Raw genomic sequence first — 22,022 nt, 5'->3', positions numbered from 1 at the left:
GTCCCCCGTCCATCCTGCGTGGTCCCTGGCCTGGGGGCTGCCGTGGCACAGCCTGGGGGACGGGGCAGGGGTCTCTGATGGCTGTCCCCTGCCTGCAAGGTGGCGGCTGGGGACAGGGACCAGCTGGGGTGCTGCTCCCACACCAGCCGGGGTCGGTGCAGGGTGCTGACCCCCTGCACCAGCTCCACACCCCCCAGCCCAGCGGGCGTGCCTCCTGGTGAGCGTCCATCTGTCCCTCTCTTCCCCAGGGCAAATGCCATAGGATGACCGCTGCTGGTCCCCTCTTACTGGCTGTGATATCGTCTCTCCTGTGGCTCACGCGGGGCTTCGACCCGGCTCCCAGCGCCTGCTCCGCTCTGGCCTCCGGCGTCCTCTACGGCTCCTTCTCCCTCAAGGACCTTTTCCCCACCATCTCCTCCGGCTGCTCCTGGACCCTGGAGAACCCCGACCCCACCAAGTACTCGCTCTACCTCCGCTTCAACCGCGAGGAGCAGGTCTGCACCCACTTCTCGCCCATGGTGCTGCCGCTCGACCACTACCTGGCCAACTACACCTGCGACCCCCGCGGCGAGGCCGCCAGCCCCCTGCCCACCCGCCAGCAGCCGCAGGAGGAGGAGGAGGAGGAGGAGGAAGCCGAGCTGGAGCTGTGCGAGGGCGCGGGGCCTTTCACCTTCCTCCATTTCGACAAGAACTTCGTGCAGCTGTGCCTGGCGGCCGAGCCCGAGGCGGCCCCGCGCCTCCTGGCCCCCCAGGCCCTGGAGTTCCGCTTCGTGGAGGTGCTGCTCATCAACAACAACAACTCCAGCCAGTTCACCTGCAGCGTGCTCTGCCGCTGGCTCGAGGAGTGCCTGCACGCGCCGGGCGCCCGCCGCTGCGGCTTCACCCACGCCGGCTGCAGCTGCCAGGCCGAGAGCCCGCCGGCGCCACGGCGCAACGGCACCGGGCCCGCCGCCCGCACGCCCACCCCGCCGCCCCCCGCCTGCTGCCCCACCGACCTGCACCCTGCCAACGCCGACCATTTCGACCTGCCCGAGGTCCCGCACGGTGAGTGGGGTGCAGGGGGGGGAGCCCCGGGGGTGAGCATCCTGCGTCCCGGGGTGCTGTGCACAGGGCAGGGGGGCTGTATGATGGGGGAACCCTGCCCCTGTGTGCTCCCTGGGGCAGGAGGGTGCTGGGCATGGAGCAGGGACACCATGCAGTGGATTAATCCTGCTCCCGGGGGCAGGAGGGTGCAAACTGGGTGCTGTGCACACAGCAGGGAAGCCATGTGATGCTTGAATCCTGCCTGTGCACATTCCCCAGGGCAGGAGGGTGCTGGGTGTGGAGCAGCGAAGCTGTGCAAAGGATGGATCCTACCTCTGCACACTCCCTGGGACAGGAGGGTGCAAGTTGGGTGCTGTGCACAGGGCAGGGACACCATGCAATGGATGAATCGTGCAATGGATGAATCCTGCTCCCTGGGGCAGGAAGGTGCTGGGCACAGAGCAGGGAAGCTGTGCAAAGGATGGGTCCTGCCTCTGCACGCTCCCTGGGACAGGAGGGTGCAAACTGGGTGCTGGGCATGGAGCAGGGACACCATGAAATGGAAGAATCCTGCTCCTTGGGACAGGAGGGTGCAAATTGGGTGCTGTGCATGGAGCAGGGAAGCTGTGCAAAGGGCAAATCCTGCCTGTGGATGCTCCCTGGGGCAGGAGGGTGCTAACTGGGTGCTGTACACGGAGGAGGGAAGCCATGCGATGGTTGAATCCCGCTCCCCAGAGCAGGAAAGCCGTGGATGAGTCAATGATGAATCAATGGATGAATCCTGCTCCCCGGGGCAGGAGGGTGCTCACTGGGTGCTGTGCATGGAGGGGGGAAGCCGTGCAAAGCGCAAACCCTGCGCACGCTCCCAGTGCCCCTCACCAGAGCGATGGCCGGGCTCGGTGGAGCTCGCTGCCCTGCCCGCGGTCCGGCCAGCCCCAGCCCTTTGCCACGGCTGCCCTGGCACAGCCCGCGCGGCACAGGGCTGCTGCGAGCCTGCCTGCGAGCCCGGAGCAGGAGCCCTGTCACTCCGCATCGGTGGAGACGTGGAAAACAATTTGCAGGTAAAATGACCCTTTCCCGTGGCAAATTACCCTTGACTGCTGCAGCCCGGGCGCTTGTTATTCCGGGCAGGGTGGCACGGCACGGCACGGCCGGGCTGTTAACCAGGCGGGATGAAGCCGTTTGCTCGTTACGGACTTGCAGGAACCTCGAGGGAAGGTAAAGCAGCCGTGGGCACCGGGGTCGGGCGGCCCGTGGCAGGCAGCCCCTCGCCCAAGCACCCCCGTCACCCATGGGGCACCTCTGCCGAGGGGATGCAGGGGTTTGGGGCACACCTGGCCAGATGTTCCCCCTGCGCCAGCCCTGGGTGACACGCGGGGAGGAGCAATCCCCAGCTCAGCTGCGCGGGGCCGTTAGCCAGCGGATTAGGTGGCGGCGATGGGCTGTGGGTGTATGTATAATTTCATTGGGCTTTAGCATTTATTCCAGGAGCTAAATGTCATTAGGGGCAGATCCCCCGACTAAATCCCCGGCCTGTTACAGCTGCAGGGTTATAAATCGCCTCATCCCGCGGGGAGCTGCTTGAGCTGCTTTTATTCCTGTTTTTTTTTTCCTTTTTTCCCCTTTAAATGCAACTCTGCGTGGACAATTAAGAGCTCAGTGCCGGGTTCATCCCTGAGCTGAGCCTGGCTCGTTCTCTGCCTGGGGCTGACACCCGCCGTGGCCTGGGGCTGCCCGGGGAGCAGCGGGTGCCACGAATGCCCCGTCCTCTTGCTTCTGGGGGGGATTCTTGCTTCTGGGGGGGGAATTCTTGCTTCTGGGGGGGGAATTCTTACTTCTGGGGGGATTCTGCACCTCCCCACGGCTGGGTTGGTGGGGGTTAGTAATGCTGAGCATGGCTCAGAGAGGGGATGCTGGAGAGGGGGGTCCCCGCACCGAGCCGCCGGCCAGCTCTCTGCGGAGAGGGCGAGCGTGCGACCTCCCGCTCCTTCCCCAAATTACATTTGACATTCAATTAAAACCTGGAGGTACCATGTTATTGCAGTGCCAGAGCCACGAGGGTACTGCAGCCCCCGTGGCCGGGCTGTGCCGTGGGGCTGGAGCACAGAGCGCCCTTCATGGCAGCGGGGGGGGGTCCCCGGCTGCCCCCCGGCCTCCCCCGCGGGGTGGAGAATGGCTGCCTTTGAGGGCGGCGGTGGCAGGCAGGGCCGGAGGGGCTGAATGGTGCCTGTGAGCCGAGCCTTGGCGGGCGCCCAGCGCTGATCTCACTGGCTCTGCTCCGCCGCAGCGACGTGGGGGCTGGCGCCCGCCCAGCCGCTCCCCAGGCCGCCCCCCTCCCGGGGGTCCCCGGCCCCCGCGCCGTGGCGTGGTGCCGGGGGGGACGTGGTGGGAGCCAGGAAGATGCTGAGTCCCCATGAGTGGAAAGCACGGAGGGGTTGGGACTTTGCGGGGTGCCGTTGGGCAATGGGGGGGTCTTTGGAGGGGGCACAGCCCTGCGGCGCCGGGGCCGAGCGGTGCCAGCTCTGGGCTGCGTTTCCCCTTGCCGTGAACCCATCACCCGTCAGAAACCAGCTCCTGGGGAGGTGATGCTGGGATGGGACCACAGCTGCTGGCTTGGTGGGTCCCCAGGACCTCCCTGCCCTCGCAGCCCAGCAGCTGGGTGCTGGGGGACCCCCGGGGTGGGTGCCGGGGTGGAGGGTGATGGCCGGGGATTTAGTGCTCCCTGGAGGAAATTGAATGTGGTGCCTCTGTCAAACACAGCCGGGGGGAGCACCCTCGTAGATCCTCGGGATTTACGGGTTTCCCTGCACCCCGAATGCCACGGAGCGAGGTGTGCGAGGAGAGGGTGCCTGGCTGCACCGGTGTGACCGGGAGGAGCCCATGCCAGGGACGGGCCTGGGCAGGGCTTAGGGAGGGTTGAAGGCAAAAGTCAGTAAATTTGGGTCTGGTTTAGGGCACTGATTGCTGTCGGTGCGGGCAGCATTCTGTATCGCCCGTGTGCATGGCAAGGGGAGCCACGGCGGGGGCCAGTGCCAGCTGTCCCCATGTCACCTCCCCTCTGTCCCTTGGGGACATCACCGTGCTCGGCGAGGCGGTTGTGCCATGCCTGGCTGCTCTCCTGGCTGGCCCAGCAGCGGGGTGCCCATGGCACTTTGGGGTGGCATCGGTGGTGCCCAGGGGAGCCCCGGTGGCACTTGGCACTGCGTGCCCAGGGCGAGCGCGCGGGAACTTGCCAGCATCCTACTCCTGGGTGTGGGGACAAGGGACCCTGCTGCAGGACACGGGGGTGGCTTGGGGGGGATGTGGGGGGGGCCAGGAAAGGTGTCCCCCCCCCCACCAGCAGCCGCAGCTCCCACCGAGCCCTCCACATGCCAGTTAATTTCACGCCAAGTGCTCTTGATGGATCTCTTGTTATTTTTGGTGAGCCGAGCCATAAATTTGTGCCACCTCACTGCAGCAAGCTGTTCGGTGGGGACGGGAGAGAACCTCTGCCCAGCGCAGCGGGGGCATGGGCACCCTGCCCCATGCCGAGCCACGCTCCGGCCGCAGCCCCTGTGACGGCGGTGACGTGTTTGGGGGGAGCTGTGACAGGTTTTGGGGGGCTGTGAGTGCGCTCAGCCATCTCTAGCCCTCGGGGATGCCACGCGGTGCTGGGTATCCCTGTACTCCCCTGCAATGTCCCTTGACCCATGGTGGCCCATCCCCATGCCCATCCCCTGCCCGCTCTCACCGGAGCCCTTCTTCCTTCCAGGCAATGAGATCGAGGAGAACCAGAAGGTGAAAACCCAGTGGCCGCGGTCAGCGGATGAGCCAGGAGTCTACATGGCCCAGACAGGTACCGGCGCTGCCCTGGCACGGGAACAGGCACAGGGCACTGGTGGCACTGGGCTTGGGGTGATGGAGATGGAGCGACTCCACAGACCGACTTAATTTGCTCCATTTGTATATTTTTCCTTTGCACCTTCCTCTGAGGGTTGTAAAGCAAGAAAAAAAAACCCATTAATTGTTTAGTTCAAATATATTTATTTGGCAAATCCATCTGGGTAATCTGGGCGTGCTGCTCCCCCCTCGCCAGCCCCTGATTTATGGTCGGAGGGCTCGGAGGCGAGCGGGAGATGGATGAGCCACGGCGCCAGCAGAGGAGCCCCGCTCCGTGTGCCTGGTGTGCCCATCTCCCCCCTGCCACGCTCGGGGGGTCCTGCCCCGCTGGGACCTCCTGGGGTGATGCTGGTGGTATCCCAGTCCGTGACGGGCAGCAGCCACCCCGCTCCGGAGCCCACGTCCCGCCTGTCTCCAGGATGGATCGTCCCCTTCGGAGCCCTCCTCCATATATTCCTTTTTAATTTAAACTGATGGCCTTTTCTGCTGGCCTGTCCGATAGCTTCAGAGACATCATCAACCTTCGTGAGAGCCGGGCGGTTGTAAATGTCAGGGCTGCGCCGGGGTGGGGAGAAGGAGCTGTGTCGGGCTGCCTGCCCTGCCCGTGCCACCCCGGGGTGGATGCTGTCCCCTGTGCTGGGTCCTGTCCCCTGTTCTGGGTCCTGTCCCCTGTGCCAGGTGCCATCCCATGCCCCAACCCCTTCTCCACTGGATCCGGAGGGCAGCGTGGGCTCCTTTCCCCCCCTTACATCCTCGGTGCCATCCCTGTCACCCACACCACCCTGTCCTTGTCCCCACGCTGCTGCTTTCCCATCCTCCCGGGGGGTCTCCACTCGCAGGACCCCCCACCCCGGGGCAGTCCCAGCTCTCAGGCTCGGTGTCACCCGCAGGGGACCCGGCGGCCGAGGAGTGGTCCCAGTGGAGCGTGTGCTCGCTGACGTGCGGGCAGGGCTCCCAGGTGCGGACGCGCTCCTGCGTGTCCTCGCCCTACGGGACGCTGTGCAGCGGGCTGCTCCGCGAGACGCGCGCCTGCAACAACACGGCCACCTGCCCAGGTACGGGGGGCAAGGGGGCACTGGGGGGCACGGGGGCACCGGGGGGCTGCGCTGCCGGCTGCGGGGTCAGTGCCTGAAGGGCTGAGTGGGTGGTTGGCTGGGGAGAGCAGGGACACACGTGGGTGGGGGGGCTCTGGGGGTGGGGGCGGACGCCGCGGTGCTGTCGTGGAAGCGTTGCCCATCCCACGCTGGGCCCCTCCAAGCCCCTCTCAGCGTACCCCATCGTCTGTGCCAGCTCCCGGGGAGGCATCGGGAATGGGTGCCCCATCCCACCCCTCTGCTCCTGCTGCCAGGGGCTTTTGCCTCGGGAGCGGCTCGGCTGGCAGCCCCCTACTCCATCCTTCCCCCCGGCAACCTCGGGGCTTCCCCAGGGTGTCTCTGAAGCTTCGTGCTGGGGGGAGAAGCAGGGGCTGCAGCCTGCGCCGGGGGGCTTGGGGCCAGGCAGCTGCCTGGCCCAGCGCGGTGGGGTCCCTGCTCACGTGGGGTGGGCGAGGGCTGAGCTGCCCGGCTCCTCGGGGCAGGTCGTGGGCAGGAGCGGGCTGGCAGGACACTGGGGTCTCACCGGGCCACGTACTGTCTGTGGTGGCATCTGTGTGTCTCGCACGGAATATGGGGGATCGGCAGGGCCTTGGGGTGCTGCCGTGGTGGTCAGGCTGCCCTGTCCAGGCCTGGGAGGCTTCGGGGGTTTTGCTCCCCCAAAACACAGGGGTGCCCGTTTCCATACCGGGGAGCGTGGCCCCGTCCCGGCACCCCGGGGACGTGGCGGCTGGCAGAGGAGCATCCTTCAGGGTGCTGGTGCGCCATGAGGGTCCCTGCTCCCTCCCCGGTGAGCTGAGCTCCCGGGGGTGGGACGTGGACGAGGGGTGGCCATGCCCTGTGTGTCAGCCAGGCTGTGGGTGCGGGGGGACGTGTGCCGCCAGCGCCGGGACCCCAAAGGGGAGGCTGGAGCGGGGCGGGTGGTGGCACCGCTGCCGGCTCAGGGCTGGGGCGCGGTGGTGGGGCAGGACATGGAGGGGACCCGGGGACTGTGCCTGGCTCTGCCACGGAGCCCTGGCCAGGGCACGAGGGGTCTGCAGCGGGCAGGACCCCTCGGTGCCAGGGGGAGGAGGAGGCTGGAGCGGGGCCGGGAGCGAGGGGCGACGGCGGTGTGCTGTGTTGCAGCTCACGGCGCGTGGGAGGAGTGGTCCCCGTGGAGCCTGTGCTCGGTGACCTGCGGGCGAGGGGCCAGGACGAGGACGCGGCGGTGCGTGGCCCCGCGGCGCGGAGGGCAAGGCTGCGAGGGCCCCGAGCTGCAGGCCAAGCCCTGCACTATCGTGGGCTGCCCGGGTCAGTACCCCCCTCTCCCCCCGCTCCCGTTCCCCAGGGGTGCCAGGGGATGGCACCGGCCGGGAGCCAGGGCCACGTGGCCATGGCGCTGCGAGGGATGGGTGGCACTGCCATGGGGACCCAGGGCAGCCTGTGGGTGCTGGGTGCTGCGGCATGGGGTGCTCGCTGCTGTGCCCCCCGCAAACCCGCTCCGTCGGCCACACCGGGGGGACTCGAGCCCCCACCACGGGCAGCGGGGACCAGCCCCGGGGACCACGGAGGAGCCGGCTCCTTCCCTCCCCATCTGCTGTGACTGGCTGTCCCTGGCGCTGGCACCGGGGTGGCACGGGGACGTCGTGGGGGACCAGTGAGGTGGCTGGGAGTGGTGAAGGGGGATGGCTGTGGGTCTGTCTGTGTGCAGGTGGCAGCGCCGTCTCCGTCCCTCCCTCCCTGCCGTGGTGGTGGCTGGGGGGTTTCTGCAGCGGTGGCCAGGGACACCATGTCAGGGCTGGCATCCCTGCGTGTGGCGTGGTGAGGGAGCAGGAGGGAGCTGAGGGGTGCATGGGGTGCACCCCATCCTCAGCAGCTCCGGCAGGGACGTGCCACCCACGGCACGTGGCTCTGCCTGGGGCTGTGCCACGGAGGTGACAGGTCTCGGCAGCTCCTTCCCCACCTGCCCCGGTCCATACAGTGGGGGCTGGTGGGTTTGGCAGGGAGCGATGCCAGGGCTGGTGGGTTTGGTGCGGAGCGATGCCAGGGCTGGTGGGTTTGGTGCGGAGCGATGCCAGGGCTGGTGGGTTTGGTGTGGAGTGATGCCAGGGCCGGTGGTTTTGGTGCAGAGCGATGCCAGGAGCTCTCGGCAGGTCTCATGAGCTTGGTGTTACGGGGTGCGGGGTCAGTCCTGGTGGCAGGATTCGGCCAAGGTGGGATTCGGCGTGTCGAGGTTGGCACAGGAGGAGCCGGCACGTCCCGTAGGTTGGACCCGTTGCGCAGGGAGCCCGTGGGTGGCGGGGAGCTGGGGCCACCACTGGCCCGGGGTGGGGCTGACGCAGCTCTCGTTTGTCCCCGCAGTGGAAGGGCAGTGGCTGGAGTGGGGCGCCTGGAGCCGCTGCTCCGTCACCTGCGCCAACGGCACGCAGCAGCGGACGCGCAAGTGCAGCGTCTCGGCCCACGGCTGGGCCGAGTGCCGGGGGGCCCACGCCGACGCCCGCGACTGCTCCAACCCCACGTGTCCCAGTAAGGCCCCGCGCGCTGTGGGGGGGGAGCGGGGTGGAGAGGCCACGCGTGCCGCTGGCACGGCATGGCACGGCACGTCGGCACCCGGCCCAGCTGCGCGCCTGCCGCGAAGCCGCTGCAGTGCCACCGCCGGTGACGCGAGGACACCGGCAGCCCCCTCCGCGGCGGGCGTGGGCACGGGGGGAGCAGGAGCCAAAGGGAACCGGGTGCTCCCTCCAGGCACGTCCCAGCTGGACGAGCTGGGGGTTTGTCCCATCCCCTCACCCCTGTGCCACGCTGCGGGGACCCGTCGGTGCCCGGTGGCTGCAGGTCCCGGCGTGTTTCGAGCTGTCGTGTGTGCACATGGGGCTGGGGCCGGCTCTGGGGGTGGGACCCCGTCCTCATCCTGTCCTTTGCCCCCCCCGGTGTTGGCCGCAGGCGCAGGGGGAGGCGGGTGCTGCGCCGTGGCCGCCGCGATGGCCTGAAAGATTTTAGTCGTTGATCCCTGGATTTCACACCCTGCGGGGCTTTCGGTTCACGGCGCGAGGGGCAGCCGCCGCTGGGGCCCACCAGCCCGTCCCCATCCCACCGTGCTGCAGCGGGTGTCCCACGGTGTCCCCCATCCCCGCAGCCGACAGCAAGTGGGGCCCCTGGAACCACTGGAGCCTCTGCTCCAAGACCTGCGACACGGGCTGGCAGCGCCGCTTCCGCATGTGCGAGGGCACCGGCGTGCGGGGCTACCCCTGCGAGGGCTCCGGCGAGGAGGTGAAGACCTGCAACGAGAAGAAGTGCCCAGGTACGGGGGACACCCCCCCACACACAACCCCCCGTGCCCATCACCCTGCGTCCGGGCGGCACCTGACCCCCCTCTTCCACCCCCTCAGCCTACCACGAGATGTGCAAGGACGAGTACGTCATGCTGATGACCTGGAAGAAGACGGCTGCCGGGGACGTCATCTACAACAAGTGTCCCCCCAACGCCACGGGTGAGCACCCCCAAACCCCCCCCCTACACCCTGGAGCAGGGCAGGGGGCGGCGGGTGGCATCGGGGCTGGCAGCGCCCGTCCTCGGCATGCCGGGGAGGGGGTTCCCGTGCTGGGGAGGGGGTTCCCATGGTGGCATCGAACCCCAATTCTCCCATGCAGGGTCTGCCAGCCGCCGGTGCCTGCTGAGCCCCCACGGGGTGGCCTACTGGGGCGTGCCCAGCTTCGCCCGCTGCGTCTCCCACGAGTACCGATACTTGCATCTCTCAGTAGGTGCACGCTCTGGCGCGGCCCCCTCACCCTCCCCTCCCTGTCACTTGGGGGGTTTGCCCTGTCCCCAGCCCCCTCCAGGGCAGGGAAACCCAGCAGTCGTCTGGTTACCGCATGGGGAAACTGAGGCAGGGCTGGGAAAGGGGACCCCATCCTGGAGCTGGAGAGGGACCCTGGTCCAAGCTGTGCTCTCGGGATGGGAAGGACCCCCCCCAGACCCCCCACATCCCGCTGCTGTGCCCTAATCAGCGCAATTAGCTCTGCAGTGTCCCCACTACCCTGGCGAGGGACTTGGGGACTCGGTGCTGGCAGGTGGGTGACACCAGTGTCCCCCCCTCCCTGTGCAAGCTGCGGGAGCACCTGGCCAAGGGGCAGCGGGTGCTGGCGGGCGAGGGCATGTCGCAGGTGGTGCGGGGTCTGCTGGAGCTGGTGGCCCGCAAGACCTACTACAGCGGCGACCTGCTCTTCTCCGTCGAGATCCTGCGCAACGTCACCGACACCTTCAAGAGGGCCACCTACACCCCGTCCTCCGAGGACGTGCAGGTAGCAGGGACACCCCTGGGGAGGTGGCGGCGGTCGGTCCCCTGGGGACCCCGCTGAGCCCCGTCCCCGCAGCGCTTCTTCCAGGTGGTGAGTTACATGGTGGACGCGGAGAACCGGGACAAGTGGGAGGACGCCCAGCAGGTGAGTGGCACGGGTGGGTGGCCGGGATGTCCCCACCACCGTGGGGGACGCGTCCCAGCAGCCGCGGAGCTGGTCCCTCGCCCCGCAGGTCTCGCCGGGCTCCGTGCACCTGATGAAGGTGGTGGAGGACTTCATCCACCTGGTTGGGGACGCGCTGAAGGCCTTCCAGAGCTCCCTCATCGTCACCGACAACCTGGGTGAGCGGCGGGGCGGGCGCGGGGCCTGGGCGGGCGCGGGGACCAGGGGGTGACACCAGCTGTGCCCCGGCAGTGATCAGCATCCAGCGGGAGCCCGTCTCCGCCGTCTCCAGCGACATCAACTTCCCCGTGAAGGGGCGCCGGGGCATGAAGGATTGGGCCCGCAGCTCCGAGGACAAGCTCTTCATCCCCAGGGAGGTGCTGAGCCTCGCCGCCGCCGGTGAGGCAGGGCCGGGGCGGCCGGAGGGGCACGAAGCACGCGTGTGCACATGTGTGAGCGCGTGTGTGCCTGGGGCGGTGCAGGGGTGTGCACGTGTGTGAGAGTGCACATGTGTGAGTTCATGTGCTCCTGAGGCGGTGCAGGGGTGTGCACGTGTGTGAGTGTGCACGTGTGTGAGTGCGTGTGCGCCTGGGGCGGTGCAGGGGTGCACATCTGGTGCTGTGCACATGCATGCACACGGATGAGCGTGCACATCTGGGAGTGTGCATCTGTGTACACGTGTGTGAGCATGCACATGTGTGACTTCACACCTGGTGCTGTGCATATGTGTGCACATGGAACATTTACATGTAAGTGCACATCTGGGAGTGTGCACATGCATGAACGTGCACATCTGGGAGTGTGCGTGTGTGTACATATGTGTGAGCATGCACATGTGTGAGTGCACGTGTGGTGCTGTGCACAGGAGCATGCACATGTGGTGCAGCGCACGTTCACACAGGTATCAGCATGCGTTTCTGGGAGTGTGCATGTGTGTGCATGTGAACATGCGTGAGCTGTCATGCCTGGGGCTGTGCATGTGTGAGCGTGCACATATGTGAGCGTGCAGGTGGCCTCCTGCGCGTGTCCGTGTGCGCTGTGCCAGTGTCAGGCTGCGTGTTCCTCACGTGTGTTGGGGCGGGTGCGTGGGCTCCCCGTGTGCCCGCCGAGCACACGCGTGTGCCAGGCATGGCTCACGGCGCCGCTCTCCCGTCCCCTGTCCCCGCAGAGGCCGAGGAGTCGTCGCACTTCGTGGTGGGGGCCGTGCTGTACCGCACGCTGGGGCTGCTCCTGCCCCCGCCCAGGTGAGTGGGGCTGCCCCCGCTGCCCCTGCCCCGCTCCCCGTCCCTGTCACAGCCGCTGCCCCTCCCCGCAGGACCCCCCTGGCCGTCACCTCCAAGGTGCTCACGGTGACCGTGCGCCCGCCCGCCAAGCCCGCCGAGCCCCTCGTGCTGGTCGAGCTCTCCCACATCATCAACGTGAGTGTCCCCCTCCTGTCCCCTCACCGTGTCACCCCTCGGTCCCGGGTCACCTCTCGGTCCCACACGGGTCCCACCGGACCACGCGCTGAGAGCCCAGCAGCTCCCAGCTGGTGGCCACAAGTACTCGGCTCCGTGCCCGCGGTGGGGACATGCCACCCGGGCAGGTCCCCAGGGGCCAAACGCCCTCATGGGAGTGGCGGTGGGGCTGGGGGTGACGTGCTAACCCGTCCCTCTGTCCGCAGGGCACGTCCCACCCGCAGTGCGTCACCTGGGACTACTCAAGGACGTGAGTGAGGGACAGGGGGGACAGGGTCCCCGTGGCAGGAGGGGGGTCCCCGTGGCAGGAGGTGTCCCCATGGCAGGAGATCCCCATAGCATGAGGGGGTCTCCATAGCATGAGGGGGTCCCCATGGCAGGAGGGGGTCCCTATGGCAGGTGTCCCCATGGCAGGAGGGGTCCCCATGGCAGGACGGGGTCCCCATGGGTCCCCATGGCAGGAGAGGAGCATCACCCGCTCCCAGGCAGGTCTGGCTTTGGGGTATCACGTCTCTGGCTCATGCCGGGGGGGGTCCTGGGTGCCGGGGGGGGTCCTGGGTGCCAGGGGGCTCCTGGCACTGCCTCAGCCCCCTCCATCCCTGCCACACCTCCTCCAGGGCCTGGCCCCCTCCCTCTGGGCTTTGCACCCCCAAACCTGGGTGGGATAATTAAAACCAAGCCTCCGTGTGGCACCGCTCGCCAGGAGGGTCAGCACCAGCGCAGGGATGGCTTCACCCCCCCACCATGGGCTCGGGGGGATTAACCTGGCAGTGCCCCCCTTCCCTCCAGGCAGGGACCATCAAGGGGTTAAGTCGGGAGCGGCGCGAGGGGCTGCGGGTGTTTGATCATCTCCCGTCCCCATTAATCAGGGACGCTGCCCTGGGAAACTGGGACACGGAGAGCTGCCAGACCCTGGAGACCCTCCCGGCGCACACCAAATGCCAGTGCCGCCAGCTCGCCACCTTCGCCGTCCTCGCCCAGCTGCCCCGAGACCTGGTAGGGGACAGGGATGGGGCTGCTGGGGACACGGGCCATGGATGGGGGTCCCGAGGGCGGATGGGCACGGGTACCTGCGGGCACCCTGATGGGGTGGGCTGGGCGCTGGGAGGTTAGGGGGGTGTCTCCCACCAGGCAGGGGAAGGGCCCCTGCACCCCCCTGGCACCCCGAGGGTGGGCTCGTGCGGGCAGGGGGCTGCCGTGGGGGGTAGGGCTGGACATGGGGCATTGCCGTGTGCCAGGAGGGGAGGGGGCAGCCCTGGCCCCACGCATCCCCCCACCCCATTGCTATTCCACCCGCATCCCCCGTCGGCATGGAGATGGGCACGGGTCCCTGGGACTGCGCCACCGCCGCCACCGACCCCCGGGGGGTCCCCAGGCGGGGGTTGGGGGGTGGCAGGGAGCAGCCCTGGGGGGGCTGGGCTCAGCCGTCCCCCCTCCCCATTCCCCCCCCAGGCCATGGACCCCTCGGGCACCCCGTCGGTGCCGCTGATGATCGGCTGTGCCGTGTCCTGCATGGCCCTGCTGACCCTGCTGGTGATCTACGCGGCCTTCTGGAGGTGACCTGGGGACAGCTGGGGACCCGGGGGGGCACCGGGGGCGCGAGACCCCATGGGGAGGGGACGGCCAAGGGAGGCACCGCGTGAGAAGTAGTTTGGCATCAACGTGATTAAATGCAACGTGGTGGGAGAATAACCAGGGGGGTGGGAGCGGTGCCCTGGCCGGGGACAGCGCCCGCCCGCTGGCAGCATGGGGGGGGACATGGGACAGGGGTGGGACAGGCTGGCACCCGGCCCCACGCCGCTCCTGCCCGCAGGTTCATCAAGTCAGAGCGCTCCATCATCCTGCTCAACTTCTGCGTCTCCATCCTGGCCTCTAACGTCCTCATCCTCGTGGGCCAATCCCAGATGCTCAGCAAGGTGGGTGCCACCGCTGTGCCCCCCCACCCCGGGCGGGCACGGGGGGCAGCAGCGGGGTCTGAGCCCCCTCGTCCCTGCTGGCTCCCAGCACCGGATTGGATTTGGATTAACTCGATCTCGGGATTAAATCCTTTGTACCGGTGGCTTTAGCGCGGGAGTTTAACCGGCGCGGTGCCGTGGAGGTGCCGCCGTGCCACGTCCCCGCGTCCCCGCAGGGCGTGTGCACCATGACGGCCGCCTTCCTCCACTTCTTCTTCCTCTCGTCCTTCTGCTGGGTGCTGACGGAGGCCTGGCAGTCCTACCTGGCGGTGATCGGCCGGATCCGGACACGCCTGGTCAGGAAGCGGTTCCTGTGCTTGGGATGGGGTAAGAGCCTGGGGCAGGGTGGAGGGGGGGCACCGCACGCCCCTCCCTGGTACCCCCCAGGGTTAGCAGAGGGGGAAACTGAGGCACGATGGAGGAAAACGGACCCAGGTGTCTTGGTCCCTTTGAAGTGGCACCCTCTGACCAGCCAGACCACGGGGAGCTGCCAGGAGGGCCCCATCCCTGTCCCCATCCATGGGGGCTGGCACAGGGGTGATGCGGGGAGGGGGCAACAGCAATGCCAGTCCCCTGCAGCTCCGGCCTCGTCTCCCCTCTCCAGGGTTGCCAGCCCTCGTGGTCGCAGTCTCTGTCGGCTTCACGCGGACCAAAGGCTACGGGACGGCGAGCTAGTACGTGGGGATGGGGGGACACAGGGCTGGGGATGGGGACAGGGGATGGGGACAGGGGCTGGGGACAGGGGTGTCCCCTCCCCATCAGCCCCTGACACACCGCGGTCCCCCGCAGCTGCTGGCTCTCCCTGGAGGGCGGTTTGCTCTACGCCTTCGTGGGACCCGCCGCTGTCATCGTGCTGGTGAGCTGCCCCCGAGCCTTGGACCCTCCCCCAAACCCCAGCCTGGTGCGTGGCCCCCCCTGTGCCAGCCCCGGCTCCGTGCCCGGCCCTCACCCCGGCGCCGCTCTCGCCCAAGGTGAACATGCTGGTCGGCATCATCGTGTTCAACAAGCTCATGGCCCGCGACGGCATTTCAGATAAGTCCAAAAAGCAGCGAGCTGGGTAAGTGCCCTGCGCCCCGCGGGGCTGTGCCGGGGCCGGCGCGGAGCCCCCTGCCCTGCCCTGCCGCGGGCTCACCTCGGGGAGCGGGCTGAGGACGGGGCACACTTCACCTCACGAGTGGGCAGCAGGGGCCAAGCCCAGGGCAGCCGCATGCACACGCTGGGGGCTGCTGGGGGGGGGGGTGATCACTCCCACACCTTCCCCTGGGGAAGGGGGAGCCGCACGCTGCGGACCCCGCTCCGTGGTGCCAGCGGAGGGGCTGAGCCCTGCCCGCCCCAGCCCGCTGCCACCCTGCTCGTCATTAACAGCCGCTCTCGACTAACCCGGCGCTTTCTCTCTCTTTTTCTTTCTCTTTTCCTTCCCCCATTTGCTTTTTGCCTGTGTCCATCCATCCGTCCATCCATCTGTCTGCCCCCTCCACCCCGCTCTGCCCTCGCCCGCATCCCCGCGTGGCCCGGTCCTGGCCGCGGGGCACCGGGGGGGTGGTGGGCTCGTAGCTCCAAGCCCCCCCGCCGCGGCAGCCTGCTGCTGAAATGCACCAAGTGCGGCGTGGTGTCCAGCGCGGCCATGACCTCCGCCACCGCCGGCAGTGCCATGTTAGTGCCCGCCTCGCCCCCCCTCCCCGCCCCGAGCACAGCCTGGGACCCCCGGGGGAGCGGGGCGGGGGGCTCCGGGCATTGCCCCAGGTGGGAGGACGGGCTCTGGGTTGGGGGTCCCGTAGGCCGGGCGAAGGCTGTGTGCTCGGGGTGGCACGGGGCGCGCGTGTCCCATCACGTCTGCATGGCATGGCTTCCCGCAGGTCACCTCATCGCTGGGGCTGGGGCGCGGGGGGCTCAGCTCCTCTTCCCCGGGGAGGGCACAAGTGGCACCAGTCCTGGCCTCGGGGGCATCCCCGGGACCCTCTTCCCAGCACATGAGCCCCCACGGGCGCTGGGTGGGATGTCCCCAGCGGGGCTGGGCTGTGCCCACTGCCCCCCGGCCAGCCGAGGGCCCTGCTCCCAACAGAAGCAGCCCCAAAATTCACTGCTAAAAAACCCCAAAATCCCCTTTATTCTTGTGGCTGGGGGAGGGTGATGGTGGCCCTGTGTCCCCCCAGCACCCTCGCTGCCCGTGCGGGGACGGGGACACGCACAGCTGTGCCCTGCCCCGTGCCCACGGCTCAGCCTGGGGTTGTGCTGGTGCCACAGGTGGGGGAGAAGGAGCCCACGGGCCCCCGAACTTGGGGACACTGAGGAACTGGGGACAGCGGGGGGCCTGGCGGGGCACACGGGGTGCTCAGGGTCGGGTCCCCGCGCTGTGCCCCCGTGCCCACGCTGGTGGGGCTGGGGGGGTGATGCTGGGGGGGGGCTGCGGCAGGGCAGCTCTGGGGCGCGGCGGGCTCACCCCGGCCCCTCTCTCCCCGCCCCAGGGCATCGCTGTGGAGCTCCTGCGTGGTCCTGCCCCTGCTGGCGCTGACCTGGATGTCGGCCGTGCTCGCCATGACCGACCGGCGCTCCATCCTCTTCCAGGTCCTCTTCGCCGTCTTCAACTCCGTCCAGGGCTTCGTCATCATCACCGTGCACGGGTTCCTGCGCCGAGAGGTGGGGCGGCCCCGGGGGGGGCGGTTACCGGGGATGGGGGGGACACCCCCGGCCGTGGGGCTGTGACCGGCTCTGTCCTCGCAGGTCCAGGACGTGGTGAAGTGTCAGATGGGGGGTTGCAGGAGTGAGGAGAATGAAAACTCGCCCGACTCCTGCAAGAACGGGCAGGTGCAGATCCTGGTGAGTGCGGCGGCACCAGCGCGGGCACGGGCAGGGTCCCCCTGGCAGACCCCGCTGCTCCCCGTGCCCCCCAAGGTGCATTCATTCCCCCGTCTCTCTCCCCCCTCTCTTTCTCTCCTCTCTCTCTCTCTCTTTCCCCTCTTTCTGTATTTTTATAGACAGATTTTGAAAAGGACGTTGACCTGGCGTGTCAGACAGGTGAGGTCCCCCCTGCCTGCCGTGCTGGGGACGGGGATGTCACCACGCCACGCCTGGGCAGGGACAGGGCGCGATGCCACCACGCAGGGGGTCTGTTCGCCCTCCCCCAGGACCCCCGTGCCCATCTCTGACCCCGCTCCCTGCCCGCAGTGCTCTTCAAGGAGGTGAACACCTGCAACCCCGCCACCATCACGGGCACCTTGTCCCGCATCTCCCTGGATGGGGACGAAGACCCCAAGCTCAGCACCACCTCGGAGGGTGGCCTGGGCTTCTCCAGCCTGCCGGGGAACATCCCCCCCTCCAGCATCCTGGTCCAGGTCCCCAAGATGACGCCCAACGTGGTGGCTGGCCTGAGCGAGCTGGGGGACACGCCGGCGCAGCCGCTCGGCCTCGAGGCGCCGGGTCCCGTGTACCTGTGCACGGAGAGCAGCCTGCGGCCCCTCGAATACGGCTGGGGGCTGCGGGCCCCCGAGCCCCCACGGGAGAGCGACTACATGGTGCTGCCGCGCCGGACCGGCAGCCTCAAGCCCTTCCCGCGGGACGAGGGCACCCTGGGTGCCAGCGCCGAGGAGGGGGTGCCCGGTGGGACGGGGCGCCCAGCAGCCGAGGGGGACGTCTACCCCGGCTTCGTCGCGCTGGACCACGTCAACGTGAACTTGAACCAGCCGTACGGGACGGTGAAGACCCCCTACGGGCTCCAGTTCAAGCAGCACCCCACGGTGCGGCAGATCCTGGCCTCGGAGCTGTCGGAGCGCAGCCGCACCATGCCCCGCACCGTCCCCGGCTCCGCCATGAAAGTGGGGTCCCTGGAGGTGAGCGGGGGGCTGGTGCGCGAGGGTGCCCGTGGGGGGTGGGAGATGTGTGGGAGGGGGTTTGGTGAGCGTGCAGAGCATGTGTACCCGTGCAGGGCTGCTTGGCAGGGAGTCCCGTGTCTCTGGCCAGGCTCTGTCCCCTGCCAGTGCCATGACGTGGGGCTGGCATGAGCCCCCCACCCTGCCCCGCTCCCCCCACGTCCCAGACCTGCAAAGACCTTGCCCTTTTCTTCTCCATCTCCCCCCCCTGCTCCGTGCCCGGCGTGTCCCTGCCAGAGGAAGAGGTTGCGATACTCTGACCTGGACTTCGAGGTAAGCCCTGCCACGGCAGCGGGTGTCACCGGTGCCCGCCGTGGGGTCGGGTGCCAGCGGGGGGCTTGAACCGCCTTGTCCCCGCGTCCCTCGGGAAGGGGACAGGGATGGGAGCGGGGGGTGCCCAGGGGTCCGGGGCCACGCCAGATGCCCACAGCCGCGGGCTCCTCTCTCGCCCCGCAGAAGGTGATGCACACGCGGAAGCGCCACTCCGAGCTCTACCACGAGCTCAACCAGAAGTTCCACACGCTGGACCGGTACCGGGCGCCGGCCGCCGGCTCCATCAAGGTGAGGTCCTGGGGGGGTCCCATCCTGCCCTGCTCTGCTCCCCTGCATGGACCGGGGCACCCTGAGGAGGATGGAGGGGAGTGGGGCATCCCCGCAGGGTGCTGGGGCTGAGCGCTGGGGTTGTCTCCGCAGCGAGAGAAGCGGTGGAGCGTCTCGTCGGGCGGCGGGGAGAAGAGCGCGGCCACCGTAAGCGCCTGGGGTGGAGGCGGGTGGGTGGGTGGGTGCTGGTGGGGCCGAGCCGTGCGTCCCCACGCCGCAGCTCCCGCTCGCCCCGCAGGACGGCCCCGAGGAGCGCCCGGCGCCCGCCGCGCCGCCCAAGCCCTGGAGCACGTTCAAGGCGATGACGCTGGGCTCCCTGCCCAGCGCCCAGCGGGACCGGCTGGAGCTGCGCTGCGCCGACTGGGAGGGCCCCTGCGCTGGCCTGGATGCCACCGACGGCGACTTCCAGACGGAGGTGTGAGCCCCGCGCCCCCCCACGAGCCAGGGCGCTGGGTTTGCTGTGTCCTCCTTGGTGGCCGTGGCGGGGGGGTCCCCACCTGGCCGGAGCCGTCCCCACGGGAGGGACCACGCTCCCCCCCGTCCTCGCGCGGCGTCTCCCCCCTGCCACCCTCCGGACGCGGGTGCGGAGGGGGCCACGTGCACCCCCCCCACGCTCACCCCACCGATCACACCCGCACCCCCCACCCCGGGGCAGGACCGGCCCCTCGAGGCCGTCGGATCTTCGTTCTTTTCTACCGGGATGTTTCTTCACGCCGTGCACCGTGTGCACGCAGGCGGCCGGGCTGCCCTCGCCCCCCGCCGCCCCCTCCCCACCCTCCCCACCCCACGGGGCAGGTGCTGTCGTTGTTGGAAATAAAAGTTCACTCTCTGTGGTGCCGTGGGGCCGCGGCCTCGTGCTTTGTGGTGGGGGTCCGGGCGGGGAGGGGGGGTGGCTGTCACCCAGTGGGGACCCCCCCCAAGCCTCTCTGCTGCCCCCCGGCTCCCTCCTGCTCGGTCTGTGCCCCTGGGGTCCCGCTGGCCAGGGCTGAGCCCGTGCCCGAGCGCTGCCTCGCAAATGAGCGTCTTATCAGGGAGCCAAGAGCAGTAAATTATGTGGTAATTAATCTATGAGCAAATTAGTAACTTCAGCGGTGATTACTGTGCGATCTGCAGAGGTGTGTGACGGGGGGGTCCTGGCATCGGCACGGCCAGAGATGGGCGCTGCCATGCGGGTGCCTCTGGGGATGCGGCCTCCGGAGTGGGGGGGAGGTCTCTCCCCAGCCCCCCATGCAGTCCAGTTAAGGCTGAAGCACTAATTGCATAACCCAGTTCATCCCAGCACCGCCCAGTTTGGGGTTGGGGTGCAGGAAGAGGCAGGCTGGGGGGTGCAGCACAGTGATGGGAGTGGGGAGGGAGTGACCGCCCTTGGAGGAGGCGAGGGAAGGGGACAAATTCTCCCCCCCATTAGGAAAAAGGGGAGAGAGGGGGTCCCAGGCCCACCACAGCCACCTCCTGCCCCCCCCAGTTTGCTGGTGCTGGGCTGGTGCCTGCTCCAGTTGTGCAACAGATGCTGGAGCCACGGCACAGGGAGGGGACCGGACTGGGGCACGGGGGCTTCGGGTGCCCACGCTGGGGGACACGGGCGGGTGGCACTGCCAGGGGCTGCGGTGGGGCTTGGCCGCGGCTCCCCGGCCCCACAGAGTGTGGGGTGGGAGGCTGGGCAGTGCTCTGGGGACGGGGAGTCAGGGGCACCAGCCCCTCGCCGGGGCCTGGCTGCTAATTTTGCTGATAACAGGAGCCCCGTCCTCTTGCCCCGGTTGCTGGGAGCTGCCCCGCACTGGGATCCCCCCGCCCCACGCTTCGGGGGCCCCGGGGCCAGCTCCAGCTCCCCTCCTCTCCCTTCCCAGCCAAACGCAGCCGCGAGAGGCAGCGTCAGGGTTTCCTGGGGCATCTGTTGGCAATTAACAGCTTTTATTACTCATGGAGACGCCATATGCGGCGAGGGAACAGAGCCCGGGCGAGAGGCGCAGGCTCGCAGCGTGACCCGGGGTGGGGGGACGGGGGGCCAGCCCCCAACCCTGCGGGTCTGGGCAGCGACTGGGGGGGACAGGCTGGGTCCAAGCAGGTTGGAGAGCTCTGGAGCCATTTTCCATCTGAGCCGAGCTGCTCCCCCCGTGCCAAAAATGTTGGGTTTGGGGGACGGAAATGATGGAGAAGCTTCTCTGAGGCTGCGCAGCCCACGGCGGCGCGGGGGGACGGCGAGCTTGGCTCCCACCCGCTTCTCCCCTCGCTCTTCGGCGAAGTATTTCCTCCAGAAGAGGCAAAACTGCTGTTCCAACACCGCGGAAACAAACGGGCCCCGTCAAGCTGGAAAGAATCCCCGCGGGCTCTTTCCTTCCCGGCGAACACCGGAATCAGGGCGTTTGTGCCCAAATCGGCGCAGAAATAAATGCTGAGCTGCTGAAATCCTCGCCGCAGGAATTCCCTCCCGCATGCTGCCCGCGCCAGCGGGGTCTGGGCAGTGTCACCCCCCGGCAGGGGTCTGGGCAGTGTCACCCCCGGGCAGTGGGGGGCTCTGGGGGTACCGTGCCAGCAGCGCCAGGGCTAAGCTTGGCACGGGACGCGGGGACCCCCACGGCAACGCAGCCGCCGCAGCCGCCACATGACGCTCGGGGTTGGAGGCAAATTGTCTCCAGCCCGAAAATCGCCGGGCTCTGCTCCGGCTCGTGTTTCTTGGCAGCCGGCGCGGCTGTTTCTTGGAAGCGCAGCTTGCCTCTGCTTTTTCCGTGCTGGGTCGGTGGGCTGGGGGCCACCACACCCCGCTTTCCATCCCCCGGCTCGGCGTCGCTCCAGGGATGCTGGCACGGGCTGGGGACAAACCGCACCCCGCTTCGCAGAGGGCAGGGGGGGAGCAGGATCCGGCCTCCTTCCCCCCGAGACACCGATCCCGTGCCCCGGCACAGCGAGGGGAAGCAGGAGCTGCACGGGGTGGAGGTTTCCACACCGCGGCCGTCCCTGTGCTCCTGGGGCCAGCGGGGTCCCTTTGTGCCACTGGATTGGGGACAACCTACCTGGGGGAGCACCCTGGCCGATGAGGGAAACTGAGGCACGGGAAGAGCAGCAGGAGGGATAGGTGCAGGGGGTCCGGCTTGAGAGGAAGGGATGGAGCTGCCCTTCATCCCTGCTCTGCTGCGGGGTGGGTTGTGGGGCCTGGCTGAGCTGTGGGGTGGGTTGTGGGGCCAGGCTGAGCTGTGGGGTGGGTTGTGGGGCAGGCTGAGCTGCGGGGTGGGTTGTGGGGCCAGGCTGAGCTGTGGGGTGGGTTGTGGGGCTGTGCCTGGTGCTGGGGGCAAGGGCAGGTCCCATCCACCCCAACTGATGCACAAACCCCACTCGTGCCCATGCACAGGGTTCGTCACTGCTGGGTGGCCCCAAAGAACAGCCCGGGGCGAATAATTGTCCGATAAACAGGAATTCTAAAAGTTTCGTTATATTTCATACCCACTTGCGTTAATTACCCTTAATTACAACTCGCAGGAGAATCGAGTGCTCTGTCACGGCATCTCGGGGGCCGTCGGCTGAATAAATGGCAGCGCGGAGCCGCTCTTCAAAAGCCGCGTCGCTTGGTTTGCCCGCGACAGCTTATTTACTGTGGGCTGAATAAATATCGGTTGTTAATTAGAGCGCGTTTATGGAGATGCATGCGTCCCTAACGCACATTTGTAAAGCTTCAGTGTAAATAGATTCATCACAATTTGGGAGGAAAGCGGCAGA

The 22,022-nt window shown here is 68.2% G+C and overlaps 1 protein-coding gene across 1 annotated transcript; it reads left to right on the top strand.

Moving 5' to 3' along the window:
* Positions 1 to 263: 263 nt before the first annotated feature.
* On the top strand, positions 264 to 18,732 carry ADGRB2 (adhesion G protein-coupled receptor B2). Its single transcript, XM_068417673.1, has 30 exons — positions 264 to 1,044; positions 4,775 to 4,858; positions 5,793 to 5,957; positions 8,334 to 8,498; positions 9,109 to 9,273; positions 9,362 to 9,463; positions 9,624 to 9,730; positions 10,080 to 10,274; positions 10,347 to 10,415; positions 10,504 to 10,612; positions 10,686 to 10,832; positions 11,602 to 11,677; positions 11,749 to 11,851; positions 12,097 to 12,140; positions 12,760 to 12,886; positions 13,343 to 13,446; positions 13,704 to 13,806; positions 14,022 to 14,172; positions 14,450 to 14,519; positions 14,635 to 14,701; positions 14,817 to 14,902; positions 15,400 to 15,498; positions 16,311 to 16,482; positions 16,567 to 16,662; positions 16,821 to 16,860; positions 17,011 to 17,672; positions 17,949 to 17,984; positions 18,168 to 18,272; positions 18,405 to 18,458; positions 18,550 to 18,732. Exons 1-30 carry the CDS (start codon positions 264 to 266, stop codon positions 18,730 to 18,732), a joined length of 4,467 nt encoding a protein of 1,488 aa, XP_068273774.1.
* Positions 18,733 to 22,022: the final 3,290 nt, after the last annotated feature.

Source organism: Nyctibius grandis, chromosome 24 (genome assembly GCF_013368605.1).
Source record: "Nyctibius grandis isolate bNycGra1 chromosome 24, bNycGra1.pri, whole genome shotgun sequence".
Taxonomy (NCBI): Eukaryota; Metazoa; Chordata; class Aves; order Nyctibiiformes; family Nyctibiidae; genus Nyctibius; species Nyctibius grandis.
This window is presented reverse-complemented; position numbering and strand designations above follow the sequence as displayed.

Bases quoted from the DNA above. Each gene is read 5' to 3' on its own strand.
- ADGRB2 (XM_068417673.1), top strand. From the start codon at position 264: ATGACCGCTGCTGGTCCCCTCTTACTGGCTGTGATATCGTCTCTCCTG. The intron at 12,141-12,759 runs GTGAGTGAGGGA...CCCATTAATCAG, and splicing joins ACCTGGGACTACTCAAGGAC to GGACGCTGCCCTGGGAAACT. The intron at 15,499-16,310 runs GTTAGTGCCCGC...TCCCCGCCCCAG, and splicing joins GCCACCGCCGGCAGTGCCAT to GGCATCGCTGTGGAGCTCCT.